This window comes from Acomys minous, assembly GCF_964271855.1.
Source record: "Acomys minous genome assembly, chromosome: 5".
Lineage (NCBI taxonomy): Eukaryota > Metazoa > Chordata > Mammalia > Rodentia > Muridae > Acomys > Acomys minous.
The window spans coordinates 104,686,068-104,703,586 of NC_140494.1; the positions used below are offsets into that span (position 1 = coordinate 104,686,068).

Below are 17,519 nucleotides of genomic sequence, written 5' to 3' on the forward strand. Positions count from 1 at the left end.
CAAGGCTGGCTGGCCAGTGAGCTCCAAGGGTCCACCTGTCTCCACCCATCACAGGACTGGCGCTCCAGGCACATGCAGTCATACCTGGCATTTACATGAGTGCTGCACACCCACAATGCGACCCTCAGGCTTGTGCTCCACCCCCCTGAGCCATCTCCCCAGCCTGCTTACTGTCTTCTTAAAAAGCAAGTCAAAATTACCTAGCTGTACACATTCTCCTAGTTTAATAAATCCTTGCAAAGTGTTCCTAAACGTTCAATAAATAGTCACTGGTCCACTCTACAGAATAATCTACCACTGTAACAAGCAACAACCGAGAAATCATGAGTCCTAAAGGTAGTCATAAACCACTGAGGTAAAGACAGACGACAACCAACCAGTATCCACAGCAAAAGGAAGCCTGGACTAAGTAAGCTCTGTGAGGTTTAGGTACAAATTTTTTTTAAAAAAAAAGAAGAAACTGAATTTCAACTTATAGCAGTATCTGTGAATGGCTTCACGGAAGAGTTGTAATATGAACATCTGAGCTGAGCCACAAGTTGAATAAGCCAGAGGCAGGTGAAGAAGTGAAGGCGCAGGCAAAGCAGTTTTGCAGATGCTGCAAGGCAGAGCATAAAGACCAGAGAGAAGACTAATGGTACCCCAGTCCGATGCAGACAGAGCGAAGAAGTGAACGTAAGGCTCAAATGCAGACACGCCAACCAGGTGAACTACAGAGAGAATCCTTTCTGTTAAGGAAAGCACTGGCCACACTGTGTGCAGAGAAGGGAGGCTGGCTGGTGAGGAGCATAACGGTCCTCAGCAACAGACAGACTAGACTATTGAGCTTGAACAGCATAGCCAGTTGGAAGAGGCCCTACAACAGCATACTAGATAGGACTCAGACACCTGGTGGATGGGGGCGGGGAAGGGCATGGTGGAGAGAAAGAACTTTAACACAATGTAGAGGCCAAGAGTGACCTTGGAGGTCAATACACATTAGGGTCTGAATCGGCTTTGCCACCCTGAGGCACATGACCCAAGGAAAGCTATTGCATGGACTTGTAAAAGATGGCATGTAGTGGGTTTTTGTTTTTTTGAGTCATGGTTTCTCTGTAACAGAGTGCTGTCGTGGACTCACTTTGTAGACCAGGCTGGTCTCGAACTCACAGCGATCCACCTGCCTCTGCCTAGGACTAAAAGTGTGCACCATCATCAAAAAGCGGTATGTAATGCTTTAGTAAGCATTTCCTTTTTGTAAAAAGTTTGGCTATATTTATTTTGTATGTTATGTATGATCTGTGTGCCTAAGTGCAGGTGTGTGTGTGTGTGTCACAGTGTACATATGGAGGTCGGAAGACAACTTGCAGAAGTTGGTTCTCTCCTTACACAGTACAGATTGTAGGGACTGAACTCAGGACATCAAGGTCAGTGTTAAGCACCTTTTTCCCACTGAGCCACCTCACTGGCCCCAAATATGCTCTCATTTAAAGAGGCATTGCAGGTCTGGAAAGATTAAGGATGGCTCAGTGATTTACGAGCACTCGCTGCTCTTGCAGAGGACCCGAGTTCTCTTCCCAGCAACCACACGGCGCTGCAGTACTCACAGCCTGCTGTGATTCCAGGTCCAGAGCATCCAACCCCTTCTTCTGGCAAGTACTGCATGCACCCAGCGCACATACATATGTGCCGGCAAAACACTCACACAGATAACAACGTTTTTAGATTTATTTTATGTATGATGTTTTGTCTGTCTGTCTGTCTGTCTGTGCATGCCTGGTGCCTGAGGAAGTCAGAAGAGGGCTTCAGAAGCCCTGGAATTGGAATTATGAATGGTTGTGAAGCACCATGTGGGTGCTGGGAATGGAACCCACATGTTCTGCAGTAGTAGTGAGTACTCTTTACTGCTCAGCCTCCTCTCTAGCGCCGAAATAAAAGTTTTAAAGACGGAGGTACCACAGAACTGCATCTTTCCTTTCTTGTTGGTTTTGTTCAAGATAGGATTTCTCTGGTATCACCACCTGTCAGCTTTTTTGTTTTTGGTTTTTTGAGACAGGTTTCTCTGTGTAGCCTTGGCTGTCTTGGACTCCCTTTGTAGACCAAGCTGGCTTCGAACTCACAGCGATCCGCCTGCCTCTGCCTCCCGAGTGCTGGGATTAAAGGCGTGTGCCACCACCGCCCGGCTTGTTTTTTGTTTTAACAAGACAGAAACACTTAAATTTTTTTTTATGCATATGAATGTTTTTTCCTGAACATGTCTGTGCATCATGTCAGTGCCTGGTGCCTATGAAAACCAGATGAGGGTACTGGATCCCCAGATGGACAGAGTTGCCATCCCGGTGCTGGGAACTAAACACAGGTCAACACAAGCAGACAGTACTATTACCTCCTGAGTCCTATCTCCAGCTCTGGGCCTTTCCTTCTTAAGGTTACAATTCTCTCTACTAATTCTTTTTAAACTTATTTATTTCTCAAGTTCTAATTCCCAGAATTTCTAACTTACAACTCAGCATTTCTTCTATAACTAAACTGTTGACTGCACTGATTTCTCTAGATCTTCCAACATTGATTCTGTCCAAATTGAAACTTGAGGTAAACATCAAATAGTCATCAATTATAGATTGATGGATTTGAACCTGGGTGGGCGTGGGGCGCAAATCCTGAGGTTTCTGGTTAAGGGACCACAAGTGACTACATTAATAAAAAGATTAAGAATATTAGTCATAGCCAGAGTAGTGGCACACACCTTTAATTCCAGCACTTGGGAGGCAGAGGCAGGCGGATCTCTGTGAGTTCAAGGCCACCCTGGTCTACAGAGTGAGTTCCAGGACAGCCAGGGCTACAGAGAGAAAAGAATTATTAGTCATAAAGACCAGCACCTCCTTTGCAGCTGCCTGGTCCTGATCATTCCACAACTCAGGAGCCAAGCTTCCTTGTTCCTTCTCCCCTCTGATTCTGTTTTCCTTGGCTACAATGATGCCTACTGTCACCAGGATGGGTAGTTATCCTTCAGTTTGGTTCCACTTAGCTTACAGGTAACTTGAAACCCAGAACAAAATCAGTAACATTCTGAGTCAGGACACACAGAGCACATGTTGTGTCAGGGCTGGGATTAACCATAGCACTCAAATAGGTTTATGCACACACATACGCGCGCGCTCCCAACACACACACACACACACACACACACACACACACACACACACACACACTTCTCAAAGTAATAAAACAATCCAGTTATGAGGCAATGATTATAGCTCTCGTGCTGTTTCAATTTCTCATTCTAATAATAACTAGGGCTCCCTATGTGCTAAGCAAAGCACTAAGTGTTTTGCATACATGGTCTCAACTAAGCCTCACAATAAATACTCTTAGGAAGCATGGTTACCCCTGGTTGCAAATAAAGTCATGAAGAAGTCAAACTCTGTAGTGTCATTCAGATAATACATGGCTAAATTAAGATTTGAATCCAGGTAGTCTAAATCCAGAGCCCAGTTTTAGCAGCCCCTAATCACTGTGCTGTATTATCTCACACTATCCCCTTTCTAAAAGCATTTATATATGCACAAATAAAAACTCCCAGCCAGAGAGATTACAAAAGGATTTCCTCATTAACCAAGCTTAAAGAGATGCTATCTTCGAGATTTTACTGCTTATAATTAAAGGCAATAATCTAGGGAGACGCTATTGCACTTGATCTAGAAATTAGTCTGTTTTGATGAATGAACAAACGTTAAATTCAGGTACCTATCAGCATCTATTGCTCTAGGAGCGAGATACTTATTTTGAATGTGTGATCAACTTCCTCCTAGTTTTTAGAAGCAAGTTCAGAAGTGAGCCCAATGGAAATATTTCCTCCAAAAACCCACTCACAAATCACGTTACTCTGTTTCAAGACAGAGAGCCACAATGACTTGGATGCAGTAAAAAAAAGAGGATGAGACAATGCTATCTGCATGGACGATGAGGGTCTGAGGTCTCAGGCAGCACAGATACTAAAAACAGCATCCACAGACCTACAAACATCCCAGCAAAACACAAAACCAGAAGTGCAAGAAAAAAAGGTAAAATATACGGAAGAAACTCCAACTCTGAAACAAACACAAGTGAAATAGACCCCACCCACTGGAACCTCATACAGTCTTGCTGCAGCAAGAACTAGAGGTAAGACATCTGGGGAAATCCCTCCAGTCTATTTGTCAAATAGAAAAACAACTACTCATTTCAAACAAGGGGAAATTTTCATGCGCTGTGCAAAAAACTGCCAACTAACTCTTAGATTTATACCACTGTTAAACTAAAATCCATGAGGGTGGTATATTCTGAATTTAAAAAGTCAAACTAAGTCTCCAGGAAGCTTTGTGCTAACTCTACAAGGGAACGTGTGTCCGCTACAAGTCTACAACTGCAAGTCAGGTCTTTAAAAGCAAACCTTAAGTAATGGCCTCAGCCTCATGGTTGGCCTCCCATGAGATGTGTAACCTGACAAGGTTTAAAAAAAAAAAAAAAACCCTCATTGAAATATTTAACAGTGGTGGTATGGGTTTCTTTGGATAGGTCAAGAAAAGCAACTCATTCCTTTAAAAAACATAAAGGACCATTTTATGGGAAGTCATTCTCTCAGTTCTAGTGTCTGAGCATTTCCTCAGGGCTTTCTCAGAGACCTTATTGAAGGGGAAAATGAAAGGCTAACAAAGGGGCCCCTTTTCTCTCCCTACTACCCGTACAATCTACCTCAGCCACAGAGCCAGGAGCATCCGCACTGTCATAAATGCCAGCAATTAGAGAATTAGGCCATAAAACCACCCACTCAGGTATAAGACACAGGCCTGCAGCTTATTTAATGCGTGCCATAAAAGATCCTGTACATCCTTCTCTCAGGCCTTCACCACCAAGAAGTGACAGTAACAGCAACAAAACGGCCCTTTGTCTTGCTTACCTCGCAGTGGTGTGATCAATGAAACCATCTGAGCCCAGGTGAAGGTTTAAGATCTTTTTCTTCATGAAGACTCCCCACTTCCTCTAGCATGCTATGTGAGACCCAGGAAAGCGTGCACTGCATTTTGAGCACCATTATGATGAAAATCAAAGCTGAGCTACCTTTTACAGAAATTAATCTAGCTTTTCCTGAAACTATTCTAGAAGCTCAGCTCAGCCAGTTCCTGACCTCAAGAAATACTGGCACCTACAATTAGCAACAATTTTAGTGGGAAAAAAATTTTTTTTATTTTTATTTTTTTAATTTCAGGGGCCCATGAGATGGCTGAGCATGTAAAGTCACTTGCTGCCAAACCTGAAACCTGAGTTTGATTCCTGGGTCCCATGTGGTAGAAGGAGAAAACCAACTCCCACAAAGTTAACTTCCGACCTTCATATAAATACGAAAGCACTACATACATGTCCATTCATACGGGCTCTCATGTGCATGCACAATAAATGTAATTTCTAAAAAGCTAATTCCAAGCCTTTAACCCCAGCACTTGGGAGGCAGAAGCAGGCAGATTGCTGTGAGGTCCAGGCCAGCTTGATCTTCAAAGTGAGTCTAGGATAGCCAAGGGATACACAGAGAAACCTTGTTTGGGGGGGGGGGTTTGAAAAAAAAAAAAAAGCTAATTCCAATCCCAATCTCAAAGCTCTTTTATTCAGTATTTTATTTAATCTGTTCCAAAATTCTGGTACAATTTGGAGGTCAACCAATTATTTCATTTTATTATTTACCCCCACAACCTAGACGCCCACACGAAAATAAAATAAATAAAATAATGACTAGGTCTCTGATTTAATCCATGTTCAAACTTAATCCTCACATTTGATGAGCCAAGCCTGGTAAGACCAGAGCAAGAACTCTGTAACACTGAGCTCCTTAGCATCTACTGCCTACTGGTGCCTAAAGGGTTAAAAATCTGGTTGAAATATAGGTGCATCATGCCAGACTCATTAGTAATTTAATCTTTCTTAATCCCAGAAAATGACATGTGAACAGAGAAAGAGTCCACGGCAGCAATCCTCTCCAGAAGGTTCAGACTAGTACACCGAGAGTCAAAAAGCTCTCCCTTCCTCAAAACCCAGGCTACCAGGCTAGGCTCTCCACCTCAGCGGAAGACAAGATATTCACAAAAGGCCTGACTGAAGGGCTTCAGCTAAGTGCTAGAAGGGAGCTGAACTTCTGTGCCAACACCAGAGGAATGTGGGCAGGCACAAAGAGATCTTAATTAGGAGACCTACAATTAAAACACAGTGAGTCTCCAAAAGAGAGAGAGAGAGGCGCTGCAGTCTGTTCCGCCTCCAAGCAGGCAGAAGTACCACTGCCACCCCCTCCAGCCACAGAGTAAGTAAGGGAGACAACTGGCTGGCAGAGGCCGCATAGCTGCTCTCTGGAAGGACAGCTCCAAGGTGAGCAGAGATGAGAAATGAAGCCCAAATGGGAGCATTTTCTCGTAACTTCAAATCAGAAGGGAACTCACTATTTTGTGAATCATTTCCTCCAGGAGCATGTGCCCTGAGATGCTTAATTAAGAGGGAAGGGTGGAGACGTGGTATATGGCTTTCAGCGAGAAAGAAAGAAATATCTTAAGATTGCATTCTTAATATTCAGCACTTTATTTCAGGATTTACTAACACCTAACTCAAAGGAGAAATTATTATTATTGCTCTGGATTTATAGATACATTGATGAGCCGGATTTCTCTTTTCACTTAAAAGCTTATACACCTAAACATATCATCCAGATTAAAAATAAGCTTCCTTTTAGATTAAAAAAAATTATGACAATGGAAATAAATCTAGCTCAACAAAGAGTTAACTCTGGGGTTCTACAGGTACTCAGGATTTTATCTGAAGCTTGATCTTCAAGTCAGGCACAGTGCTATATGTCTGTAGTCCCAGCAGGGTAAGAGGCTGAGGCAGGAGGATTGCTTGAGCCTAGAAGTTCAAGGTCAGTATGAGCAACAAAGCCAGATCCCATTGCAAAAGTATCTCCCCCTTGTGCTGTCAACTCCAGCAACGTCTTCATGTTTTCCCCCGTACAATGGTAGCTTTCCCACCAAGGTGAAACTTCTATCTAATGATGATGCTAGCTAAGCAGGCAAGTGTACAATTTAGTACTAAAAGGCACCAAAGAGCCCCACTTACTCTAACTCTTGAAATAAGCTCAGAATAAGAAATTCTAGGTGTGGTGGTGCATGCCTATGATCCCAACACTTGGGGGACACCAAAGCCACAGGGCAAGACTATGACTTGATGACAGTGATGATGATGATGATGATGATGATGTAGAAGAGGAGGAGGAGAAGGAGGAGGAAGAGTAAGACTAACAGTGTAGAAAGAGTTATAGATCAGAAATTTATAGTTAGAGGTGAACTGCCCAGTTGGGCAGGGTGGTACATGTCTTTATCGCAGCACTCAGAAAGTATCGAATGGCAGATCTCCACAAACTCAAGGCCAGCCTAGTCTATATAATAAGACCCTGTCTCAAAAACAAACAAACAAATAAAACAAAATTGCTCACTGTGTCCTAACAGACAGTGACAGAGGGGTTAAGAGCTCTCACCCAATGTGTTCTCTCAGCTTCACTCACCTCCTGCCAAGCTCAGGATTAGCTGTGAAGGCCTTGAAAGATAAACACAGCTCTTTGGGTATATACACCTGCTTAACATTTTTTGGTTTTTCAAGACAAGGTTTCTCTATGTAGCCTTGGCTGTCCTGGACTCACTTTGTAAACCAGGCTGGCCTCAAACTCACAGCAATCCACCTGCCTCTACCGCCCAACTGCTGGGATTAAAGATTTGTGCCACCACTGTCCAGCCACATTAAATTTTTTAATTAAAAACAAACAAACAAAAAACAACCAGAGACACTCTCCAGCTGCCTTCCAGCTAGAGAACGATACTCGTTTCTAAACCCAATCTAAAAGCCTCCCCTAGGCCACAGACTTTACTGAAACTTTACATGAAAACAAATACGCACTCATGTTGTAATTCAGTCTTCACATCACATATAATTAAAGCGTGCAATGTTGAGATCAAGAGAAAACCACTTTTCATGTGTTGAGAGGTGACAGGAAAGGCATGTGAAATCAAAAGACTGCTAGCTGCTGGAATACTTCTTAAATGTATGTTAAACTAATGCAAAATCTAGCCAACAGAGGTTGTTGCCTGCCTGGGTATATTTAGACGGACCTCACCTGAGACAGCTGCTGATACCACGAAGATCATGGAAAAGCAGCACAAGACCAGACCTCTGTGATGTCCTACAGGGGACGATGGAACCTTGGTTCCACTCCCTAACTCACACAGAGCGCCCAAACACCTATGCATCATAACAGAAGGGAGTCCCAAGGAACTCCCATGTAGTTGTTACCTGAGAGATTTCTATCCAAGGAGAGCAAAGAACCAATGACAACGAAGAACAGGTCTCCTGTGACTAACACGGGTCCTACAGGGGGATCTGGAAGCGCTGTCACGAAGCTTTAGAACTTAGCTTTGATTATGCGCAACTTAGAGTTATTAATCCACAATTTAAAGAGGTTAGAATCCTTCTGGGTCACATAACCATCCCACGAGTCCAGGCCAAGATTTTCTAAGAAGCAGGGATAGCTCTAAGAAGCAAGCTTTAGGGTCCTGTAAGTCTGTCAGCCTGCAGTAAGCCCCGTGGACCTCTCCCACCGATGTGGGAGAATATGTCACAAGATGCTCGGTTCCCATGCTGAGGCTGCCACTCTAGCTTACCAGGAACAACAGGTAACTATCAGCCCATGTTAGATGGCCTCAAACTACCAGGAAAGAGCTTGACAACATTCAAGCCAGTTTAGGAAAAAATAGTAACACTGGGTTATGCAAGGAGTCAACCCCTTCTCACAATAAAACAGGGACTACCATTCAAGCACACGCTTTTAGGAGAAAAGCTCCCTGTTATGTCTGCTCTCATTTGTAGTAACTGGAATTCCTCCACAAGCTTTTTATACCACAAATTATCATTAAGGCAAAAGAAGTAAGTAGCTCACAGCCCTCTCATAACACTCATAGGTGAGAAACTGTTGGTACCTGATTATAACTTTGCTGGTACTTTGTAAAGGACCAACAGCTACAATATTCTGATGCCCAGACATTAGGTCCCTGAATCCAGGTGTCTCTTCTCTTTCTAACCAGTCTCTTGAAACGTAATGATTGGAAACTGTCAACATAAAACTTTGGTTTTGGCGATGGAGAGATGGCTCAGCGGCTGGAAGCACTGACTATTCTTCCAGAGGACCCAGGTTCGATTCCCAGTACCCACATGGCAGCTCACAACTGTCTGTAACTCCAAAATCTGACACCCGTAGACATACAATGCACATAAAATAAAAATAAATAAATAAATAAAACAACTCTGGTTTTGAGTATGTGATAAAAACATTTGGAACTTGAACACATGGTCCTTCAATACAACACGCATAAGCACAAAACAACGAGATGCTGCCGCTTCAGGAATCCCCATAAGGCAAACAGCTTCTCCTAATATGCTCAAGAATTCTACCTATAACCAGTCGAGTCTCATTTTTTAAATACGCAGGTAAATGCTGTGTCAACATAAGGTGGGTTTGTTTGTTTGTTTGTTTTTGCTGCTGTACCTTTTAAAAAAGCAAAATCAACTCACATTTAAGCACCAACTCCATGCAAGTAACCTGAACGGCTCAGTCTTTTTGTCATGTATGAGGCCTTTGGTTCTCCAACTACATGGGATCTGTGTTGTTAGCTTAAAAAATACAGAATTGGCCTTTCAAAAAAAATAATAATCTACAGCAACCAACAAATACAAACAACCCTGTTTACAGCAGCAGCTGCCTTCTGAAGGCTGGGAACAAGAGGTGGAGACAGAGCAGAGAGAGGCAGGCAAAGAGGATGCTGCAGCTAGCAAGCTACATAGCAAGGAGCACGCCCCCAACGTGTCCTCCTTGCTCTGTCAGAGGCGGGGTGTTGTCAGTCTCCTGAGCTGGCTGCCTTAGAAACAATTTTTTTAAAGGAGGCTGGAAGGCTAACAATTAAAAAAAAAAAAAAGGCCAGTTTCTTGAAAGGAGACCCAGGAGTCCCTAGGATAACCACCCTCCCATCTTCCCAAGGCCTTTGCTAAATCTATGGGGGTGCGGGGCATAATGGGCCACAAGGGGTTTGCCCAGGATATTTTGTGTGCCCCAACGGCAGAGCACGCAGGAAACGGCTGGTTGCTATCTTTCCCTTTCTGTTTCAATCAACGGCACTCCAGAACAGCAAACCCGTACCCCCCCCTTCACCTCAGCCTCTGGCAGCTGCTGTCCCTCCTCCTAGCATCCCCCATCCCATTCTCCCGCCCCCCCCCCTCCGCTGCGATTCAAACTGCCCTTTCTGCATCCAATGGAAAACAAATGCGCAACGCCACTGACTGAACCTGAACTCAACTTCCCTTCCCAAGACAACTTTCCTTTTCTCTGGGAGTAAAAAGAAAAAAAAGGGGGGGGGCTGAATACCACTCATCAAAGCATCTCCATTCTCAGCCGTTTACTAACTGGGAAGGGGCAAAGCACTGACCCCCTTCATCCACCTTAAACACCCCATCAGGAATCACAAATACATAACCTTACCTCCTCCTTCCAAAGACTAACTTTGCTCCATAATCCTCTTTCTCCCAGCCCAGAGCAACCACCACCGCCACCACACTGTCCCTTACCTACTCTCACCCCAAGCCGGCTTTCCTCCACCCCTTCCAAGACCCAGGATTGGCCTAGGAAAAGGTGAATCGAGAATGAAATGACGAGAGGGGAAAAAAAAAAAAAAAAAAAAAAGAGCGAGGAGGGCGGGAGGGAGCCAGGCCCAGGCTGCAAGCTCTCAGGCGCAGTGGGTGGGGTAAGAGAGCAGCTGCTTCCCTTGGGAGGATGCAGCCCAAGTCCCCCTACAAACATCACCCCTCACCGGGGGCCCCCTTTCTCAAGATCTGGAAGGAAAGCCTGCTCCTCTGAATAAGAAAGCTGGAAAGTAGCACTGCTCCAAGCCTGGGGGGACACCGGGCCATTTTCCCTCTAACACACCTCTGGTCCTTCGTCTAAAGGAGGGAAAGAGGCGGAGTTGGAGGTAAACCCCTGACACCAGCAGCCTAGAAAACTAACCCGGGGAGATGAGGGGGAAAAGACTAACGCGGGGGGGGGGGGGGCGGGAGGGGGGAGCACTGTTATCTTCGCAGGAGCCATGAGGGCAGGCAAGGTAGAGCAGAAAGGTTTCCCGTGGGGTAGGGCGGTACGAGAAAGCCCGGTGTGCAGGAGGTGGGAGTGGGCTGAGAGTAGAGGTGAGAGAAGGGGGGAGTGACTGGCAAGGTGAAGACCTAGCTGGGGATGGAGGGAGGGTTGGTTGGTCGGTCAGGTTTTCGGAAGCAAGGTGCAGGAAGGGACGTGGATTTCCCAAGGGCCAGGAGAAAGAACGTGGCCCTGGATGAAGCCACCACCACCCGAGAGATGTCCAAGGGGAAGACTGCCCTCGGAGTAACACATCTGCCCAGGGAGGGAGGCGGAGATGTGGCGGGATCAGGTCTCTGGCAGAGGGAGGGAGGAATCTGGCTCGGATGAGGTAATCTGCGAATGGGAGGAGGGGTTCAGTCCCGGGATGGGAAACCCCCACAAGGGGGTCTGTGCCAAGGGATTTGGGGAAGGGTCCAGGGTTAGGGGGCGGGATGGAGGTAAACGCCCTTAATCATAAGGGTCTGAACCCTCGGGTAAGGGCGCCTGCGGGGGGGGCTCTGCACCCCATAAGGGGATCCCAAGATGGGTGGGCCATTTGCCCCGGGTTAAGGACCCCGGGATGTTTCCAGAATTAGGATGCTCCTCAAACATGAATGGGGGAGGGGAGGGGCTCCGCGGAGGGTCGAGACCCCGGACCTGGGGGTTCCTCGCCCCCTTACCTCTCCGCTGCCGCCTCCCCCGCCGCTCTCCCCAAACACTGCCCGGAACCGGCGCAGGTTGGTGCCGATGGCGGCCGAGACCTGCAGCGCCGCGTCGAAGCCCGGGCCCACCCGGAGCAGGGCCGGCCCTGAGGAGGCTGAGGACGATGACGAAGACGAAGACGAGGCGGACGACGAAGAAGCTGCTGAGGCGGCGGCCGCTCCCCCTGGAACCCCAGCCCCGCTGCTTCCCGCCGCCGCCGCCGCCACCGCCGGGGGGGAGGGGGGCGCCCCGGGGCCGCCACCGCCGGCCGGGGGCCCGGGGGGAAGCAGCAAGGCCGGGACGCGTTGCCGCGGGGCGCCCCCTAGGCCCCGGCGCCCCCCGCCGCCGCCACCCCCGGTGGTCCCGGGTCGGGCGGGGAAGCGCCACCGACAGCTGTGCGCCATGTTCGCCCCGTAAGTGAAGCAGCGAGAGGGAGAGGCGACAACACAGGGGGGCGGGGAGGCGGAGGGGGGGGAGCGGCAGGCCCCGGAACCTGCCTAACCCGCCTGGCGCCTCCTGGCCGCTCGCACCCCGAGGCCCGCTATGCAGAGCGCCGGAAGGCGCTCGTCTGCCCTGCAATCTGCATGTGGGCCTCTGGCCTCCGCCTCCGCCTCCCGGCGGCCACCGCTCTATGCCGAGCCCGGGGCTCGGCTCCTCCCGCCCCGCAACCTGGATAAGTGCATGCCCCGCCCTCCGGGAGCGGCAGCGCCAGGGAAGATGGGGGGGCGGGGGGGGGGAAGGAAGCCCTGGAGCCCGGAGCGGAGGCGGGTTCCGGGGAGAGGGGGAGGGGGCGAGGGCGGCGGAGGATGGAGGCGGAGGGAGCGAGTGGCTCGCAGCCGGGCGAGCAGAGAGGCCGATTACACACGTTCCCGGGACGCGCAGGGACTCGGGCGACCCAGGAGAGCCGCTTCCAGTGTAGCGCGGCTGCTGGGTCCCGGGAGGAGCGAGCCTTCTCTGCCTTGGAGAACGGCGGGCTTAGCCCGCATGGAACGTTTCTAGAATCCAGAAAGCTCCATTGTACTCCATGCAAAACCGAAGCGTCGCTCAATTGATTCTATGCAAAATGGCAAGGCTCCTGGTGTTGAACGCACTTTAAAAAATAAAACCCAATAAAAGAGGAGCCCCTCCCATCTTCATGCTTGGAGCCCGCTCCAAAATGCACATAACCCAGTGGCCGGCTTCCGCCACCTCGCTCCACCGTACGCTGGAGGGAGGCGCAGGGCTTTTGGCTTTCGTGCGGAGTTGGGGTGTGTTTCCCCAGGCCAGGCGTTGGAGCCACAGCCTGCGCGCCGACCTGGCGTTACAACGGAGCTGAAACTGGGTGGCTAACGGACAGGGCCTGGAGGGAAGAGGCGGGCAAAAGCGCCCCGCCCCTTCTTCCTCCTCTTCCAGCCTGCCTCTGCATGCAAAGCAGACCCTAATGTATGCACGCGGAGGGAGGGGGCTCGCCAGCACATTTCTCGGGGTGGGTGGGGGGGCGCGTAAGGCATTATGATACACTGGCTGGATAGAGGCCCTCCGATGGCGAGCTCTGCGCACAGGGTTAGCAAGCCTGGGGGGCGGAGGGGGCGTAGAAAGGGAAGAGGGATAGGGCAGCCGTGTGTGTGTGTGTGTGTGTGTGTGTGTGTGTGTGTGTGTGTGTGTGTGTGTATCCTCGGGGTTTACTTTATTGCGGGAAATAGGAGAGAGCGCCTCTAGCTAGGCGTTAGAAGCCTGCGGGGATGGAAATGCCAAGGAGGAAGGGAGGGATTGCTGCCCGAAGAATTTGCCTTGGCTTAGTCTTGGGGATCGATACACTGCCTACAGACCCGGAGCAGCCTCCATCTCTCCCCCCCACCCCCCACCCCCATCCCCAGCCGAGGTGGAGTTCGCAGGAAGGTCACGAAGCCTTCCAAGTCTCCGGCACCGGTACTCAGCGCAGCACGAACTAGGACCACCCCAGGAGGCAAATTTGGGAAGGATGGGGAGGGTCGTAGTAAGGCAGGTAGCAACTAGCTCCAGCCCACTGGAGGGTTTTGCACGCCTCCAGAGGTCCACGGCCTCCTGGTGCTGAAAAACCTATGCCCTTCCAACCGAGAGACGTCTGTGCCTAGCTAGCGAATGGGGCGGGGGCTGGGGTGGGGGCAGGAAGGGAACAGAGAAAGGGAAGAGACATAATCAAGCCCCAACTCCCCAAACTCGTTCGGGATCGATCGTCGTTCCAGCCGCGCAGGATGGAGCCCAGATGGTTTGCAAAACGCACATTCACACAACGCACGCACAACCAGATTCCGTTGTTGCTTCTCGTGGCTTACTAAGTGCAGAAAGGGTGGGAGCTGCGAAACGATATTAAACAGCAGCCCCAAGACTCTGCTTAGGGCATAACACACCCCATTGTGGACGCTATCTCTATTGCAATACATTAGGCTCTAGGGGTTTCGCTTCAGTATAGCTGCTCTGATCAGTTACAGATTGGCGACCACGTGGATTCCCTCAAGCGTCCTGATTTGTTCCCTCCCTCCCTCTTTCTCGCTTATTTTTCTTTTGTATTTGCCGCCCCCCTTCTTTAATATGCATAACGGCCTTCAGAGGTAGTAGGCAGAGGACGGGGTGACGGGCATTACATAACCGTGTCAACAGGATTTCTTCCCGCCTTCCACCTTTGAGAAAACAAACCCAATGGATTATGCGTAACCCCCTCCCTAGAAGCACACTTGATTTAGCACAGGTGGGAGGTCTGCAGGGTGGGTGGCAGCAACAAGAATGGAGAATGTCTTTGCAGGTTGTGAAGACTTAAGAGTCTGGGAGGTGGGGGAGAACTTGAGAAATAACCATAGTTGGTCTCTTAGGCTAGTGCAAAGCAAGCTAGGATAGATCAGGCTTGGTTTATGACTGGATGTTTTAGAGCAGGTATAGTGATAATAACTAGATTTCCCTGAGACTTTCCAATAGTCCAAATGCTTTATGTGCATCCACTTCTTACTAATCACATAAATAACCCTTATTTTACAGGTGGGAAAACTGAGTCTTATAGTAAAGTCCTAGGCCACATACATAATGCTAGATAGGTAGGAAACTCAGTGGGATTTAACACCAATATCCAGTAGCTGTTCTGCAGATTGTAGAAAGACTTTCTTGTCAGAAAGATGTTCAGTGATAGAGCACTTACCTAACCTTTGGAAAGCCCTGGGTTTGATCCTGAGCACCAACACACACACACACACACACACACACACACACACGGACAGGGAGGCACAACATACAGAGAATCTTTTATACCTTTCTCAAGTTACCTTAAACTGCATGTGCTTTATTTTTGGTTTTACGTTTTAACTCATTTCTCTTGAATACCTATATGTCATGTGGCTAATGTTTGTTTAATTATTTATTTTTAAGATATTGCCTTATCTATTTTAGACCAGTCTCCCCCATCCCACCCCCCACCCCACCCCCGAGACAGGGTTTCTCTGTGTAGCCTTGGTCCATAGACCAGTCTTGAACTTACTATGTAGCCAAAGAAGGCATTGAACTTTCTGCCTCCAGAGTGGGTGTGCTTGGAATACAAGTGTGTCCCACCATCCCTGTTTTTGTGTGCTGCTGAGTAGGCATCAAACCCAGGGCTTTGTAAATGCCAGGTGGTAAGCTCTCTGGCTACACCCCCTGCCCCTATTTTTTTTTTAAACTACAGTTCTTTTTGTCTGTTTATGTGTCTCCTTGTTTGTATGTACAGCATGGGGTGACCACAGAGGTCAAGAAAGGACGTCAGATCTTCTGGAACTGGAGAGGCATTTATGAGCCATGAGATGCAGGTGGGACACATATGTTCAGTCCCTCTGTATGAGCAGTGCATACTGTTTTTCGAGACAGGGTTTTTCTGTGTAGCCTTGGCTGTCCTGGACTCCCTTGTTGACCAGACAGAGATCTGCCTGCCTCTGTCTCCCAAGTGCTAGGATTACAACCATGAGCCACCATGCTTTTAACTGCTAAGCCATCTCTCCAGCCCCCTAGCATTTTATTTCTAATTTTATTTAAGACAGAGTCTAACTGGTCTAGACCTTGGCTATGTAAACCAACCTAGCCTCAAACTTGGAAAGGCACTCCTGGTTCTGTTTCTGAGTACTACTGGAATCACAGGCAGGCACCACCAGTTCTGGCTTCTTGTGTTAAAATGTTAATGAAATGTGAACTCCCACGACACTGGTTCGAGCCAGCACACTGGTGCCATCAGTTCCTACCTTAGCACTTCGTGGTAGCAAAAGTCACATCATGTGTGTATACTTCCAAAGATAACCTACACCTGAACAAGTGAACTCACAGAGCACCTCTTCCTCAATGTGAGACTGTTGAGTCTGCTTCTGGCATCTCAATGGCTTCACTTAATAAACCTGGAAAATTGTTTTTATTCTTGGGGATGTTTGAAAAGCATGCACTTTTTAAACACGCAGTGGAACCTTAGGTTGTTTTCAATCCACTGAATACTGTCTCCTCCTCCTCTTCCTTAACTTTCTTATTTTGATTTTATGTGTATGGGTGTTTTGCCTGCATGTATATTTGTGCACTATCTACAAGCAGTGCCTATGCAGGCCAGAAGGAGGTGTAGAATTCCCCCTAAACTGGAGTTACAGATGGTTGTGATCCATCATGAGGGTGCTGGGAATCGAACCTGGGTCCTGGATGAGCAGCCGGCTCTCTTAACCACTGAGCCATAACTCATTAAAAAACAAACAAACAGGGGCTGGAGGGATGGCTCAGAGGTTAGGAGCACTAGCTACTCTTCTCAAGGAACCCAGTTCAATTCCCAGCACCCACATGGCAGCTCAAAAGTGTCTATAACTCCAGTTCCAGAGGATCTGATATCCACATTTTAAAAAATAGAAAAAAATAAATTAAACAAACAAACAAAACAACCTGTGTTTCACTGTGTAGCCCAAGCTCTTCTGGAACTCACTCTGTAGCCCAGACTGACCTCACACTTGAGACAATCCTCTTGCCTCAGTTAGTGCTAAGATTATAGGGATGAGCCACCATGCCCAGCTATTCTCTTCAGTTTCACACAGTAAAACAGTGCACAGCCTTGAACAGACACAATTTGGCGATTGTGTAATAGACCTTTAGTATAAAGCCCTAGAAGTGGAATTACTGAACCCAAAGCATGTACATTTGTGATTTTGATAGATATTACTAAAGTGTCCCCAGGAAAGCTTGTCCCATCAGGAATGTTGAGGAGAGCCTCTTTCTCCATAACCTTTCTGAAAGATTTTTATTAACCTTCTTGATCTTTGCCAACCTAATAAAAATGCACATATTCTACATTTTTTCCAAATGAGAGAAGGAAACTTTCAGGAAGGAAACTCCAAATTTTGCCCATTTCTGTGAACTCATAAATTACTCTGGTTTTGGGGCTTGAGTGATGGCTCAGAGATTAAGAGCACTGATTGCTCTTCCAGAGGTCCTGAGTTCAATTCCTAGCAACCACATGGTGGCTTGCAACCATCTATAATGTGATCTGACCATATTGTATATATAATAAATAAATCTTTTTTTAATTATTATTACTCTGGCTTTAAAGGAACCTCTAGGGACTGGAGAAGTTGGCCCGCAGGTTAAGAGCACTTGTTTTTGCAGAGGACCTGGGCTC

The 17,519-nt window shown here is 47.8% G+C and overlaps 1 protein-coding gene across 6 annotated transcripts in view; it reads right to left on the reverse strand.

Annotated features, from left to right (window-relative positions):
- Positions 1-12,589, reverse strand: part of KMT2A (lysine methyltransferase 2A) — an 82,896-nt gene extending 70,307 nt beyond the window's left edge. For 2 of the 6 annotated variants that reach the window (XM_084784221.1, XM_084784220.1), the window contains exon 1: positions 11,881-12,381. In XM_084784221.1, the coding sequence (XP_084640347.1) occupies positions 11,881-12,306 (426 nt within the window). In that variant the 5' untranslated portion in view covers positions 12,307-12,381. Of the gene's footprint in view, positions 1-9,612; positions 9,712-11,880 lie in introns of all 6 variants that reach the window. The other 4 variants (XM_084784222.1, XM_084784218.1, XM_084784217.1 and 1 more) reach the window with 4 other exon arrangements.
- Between the last annotated feature and the right edge of the window lie 4,930 nt (positions 12,590-17,519).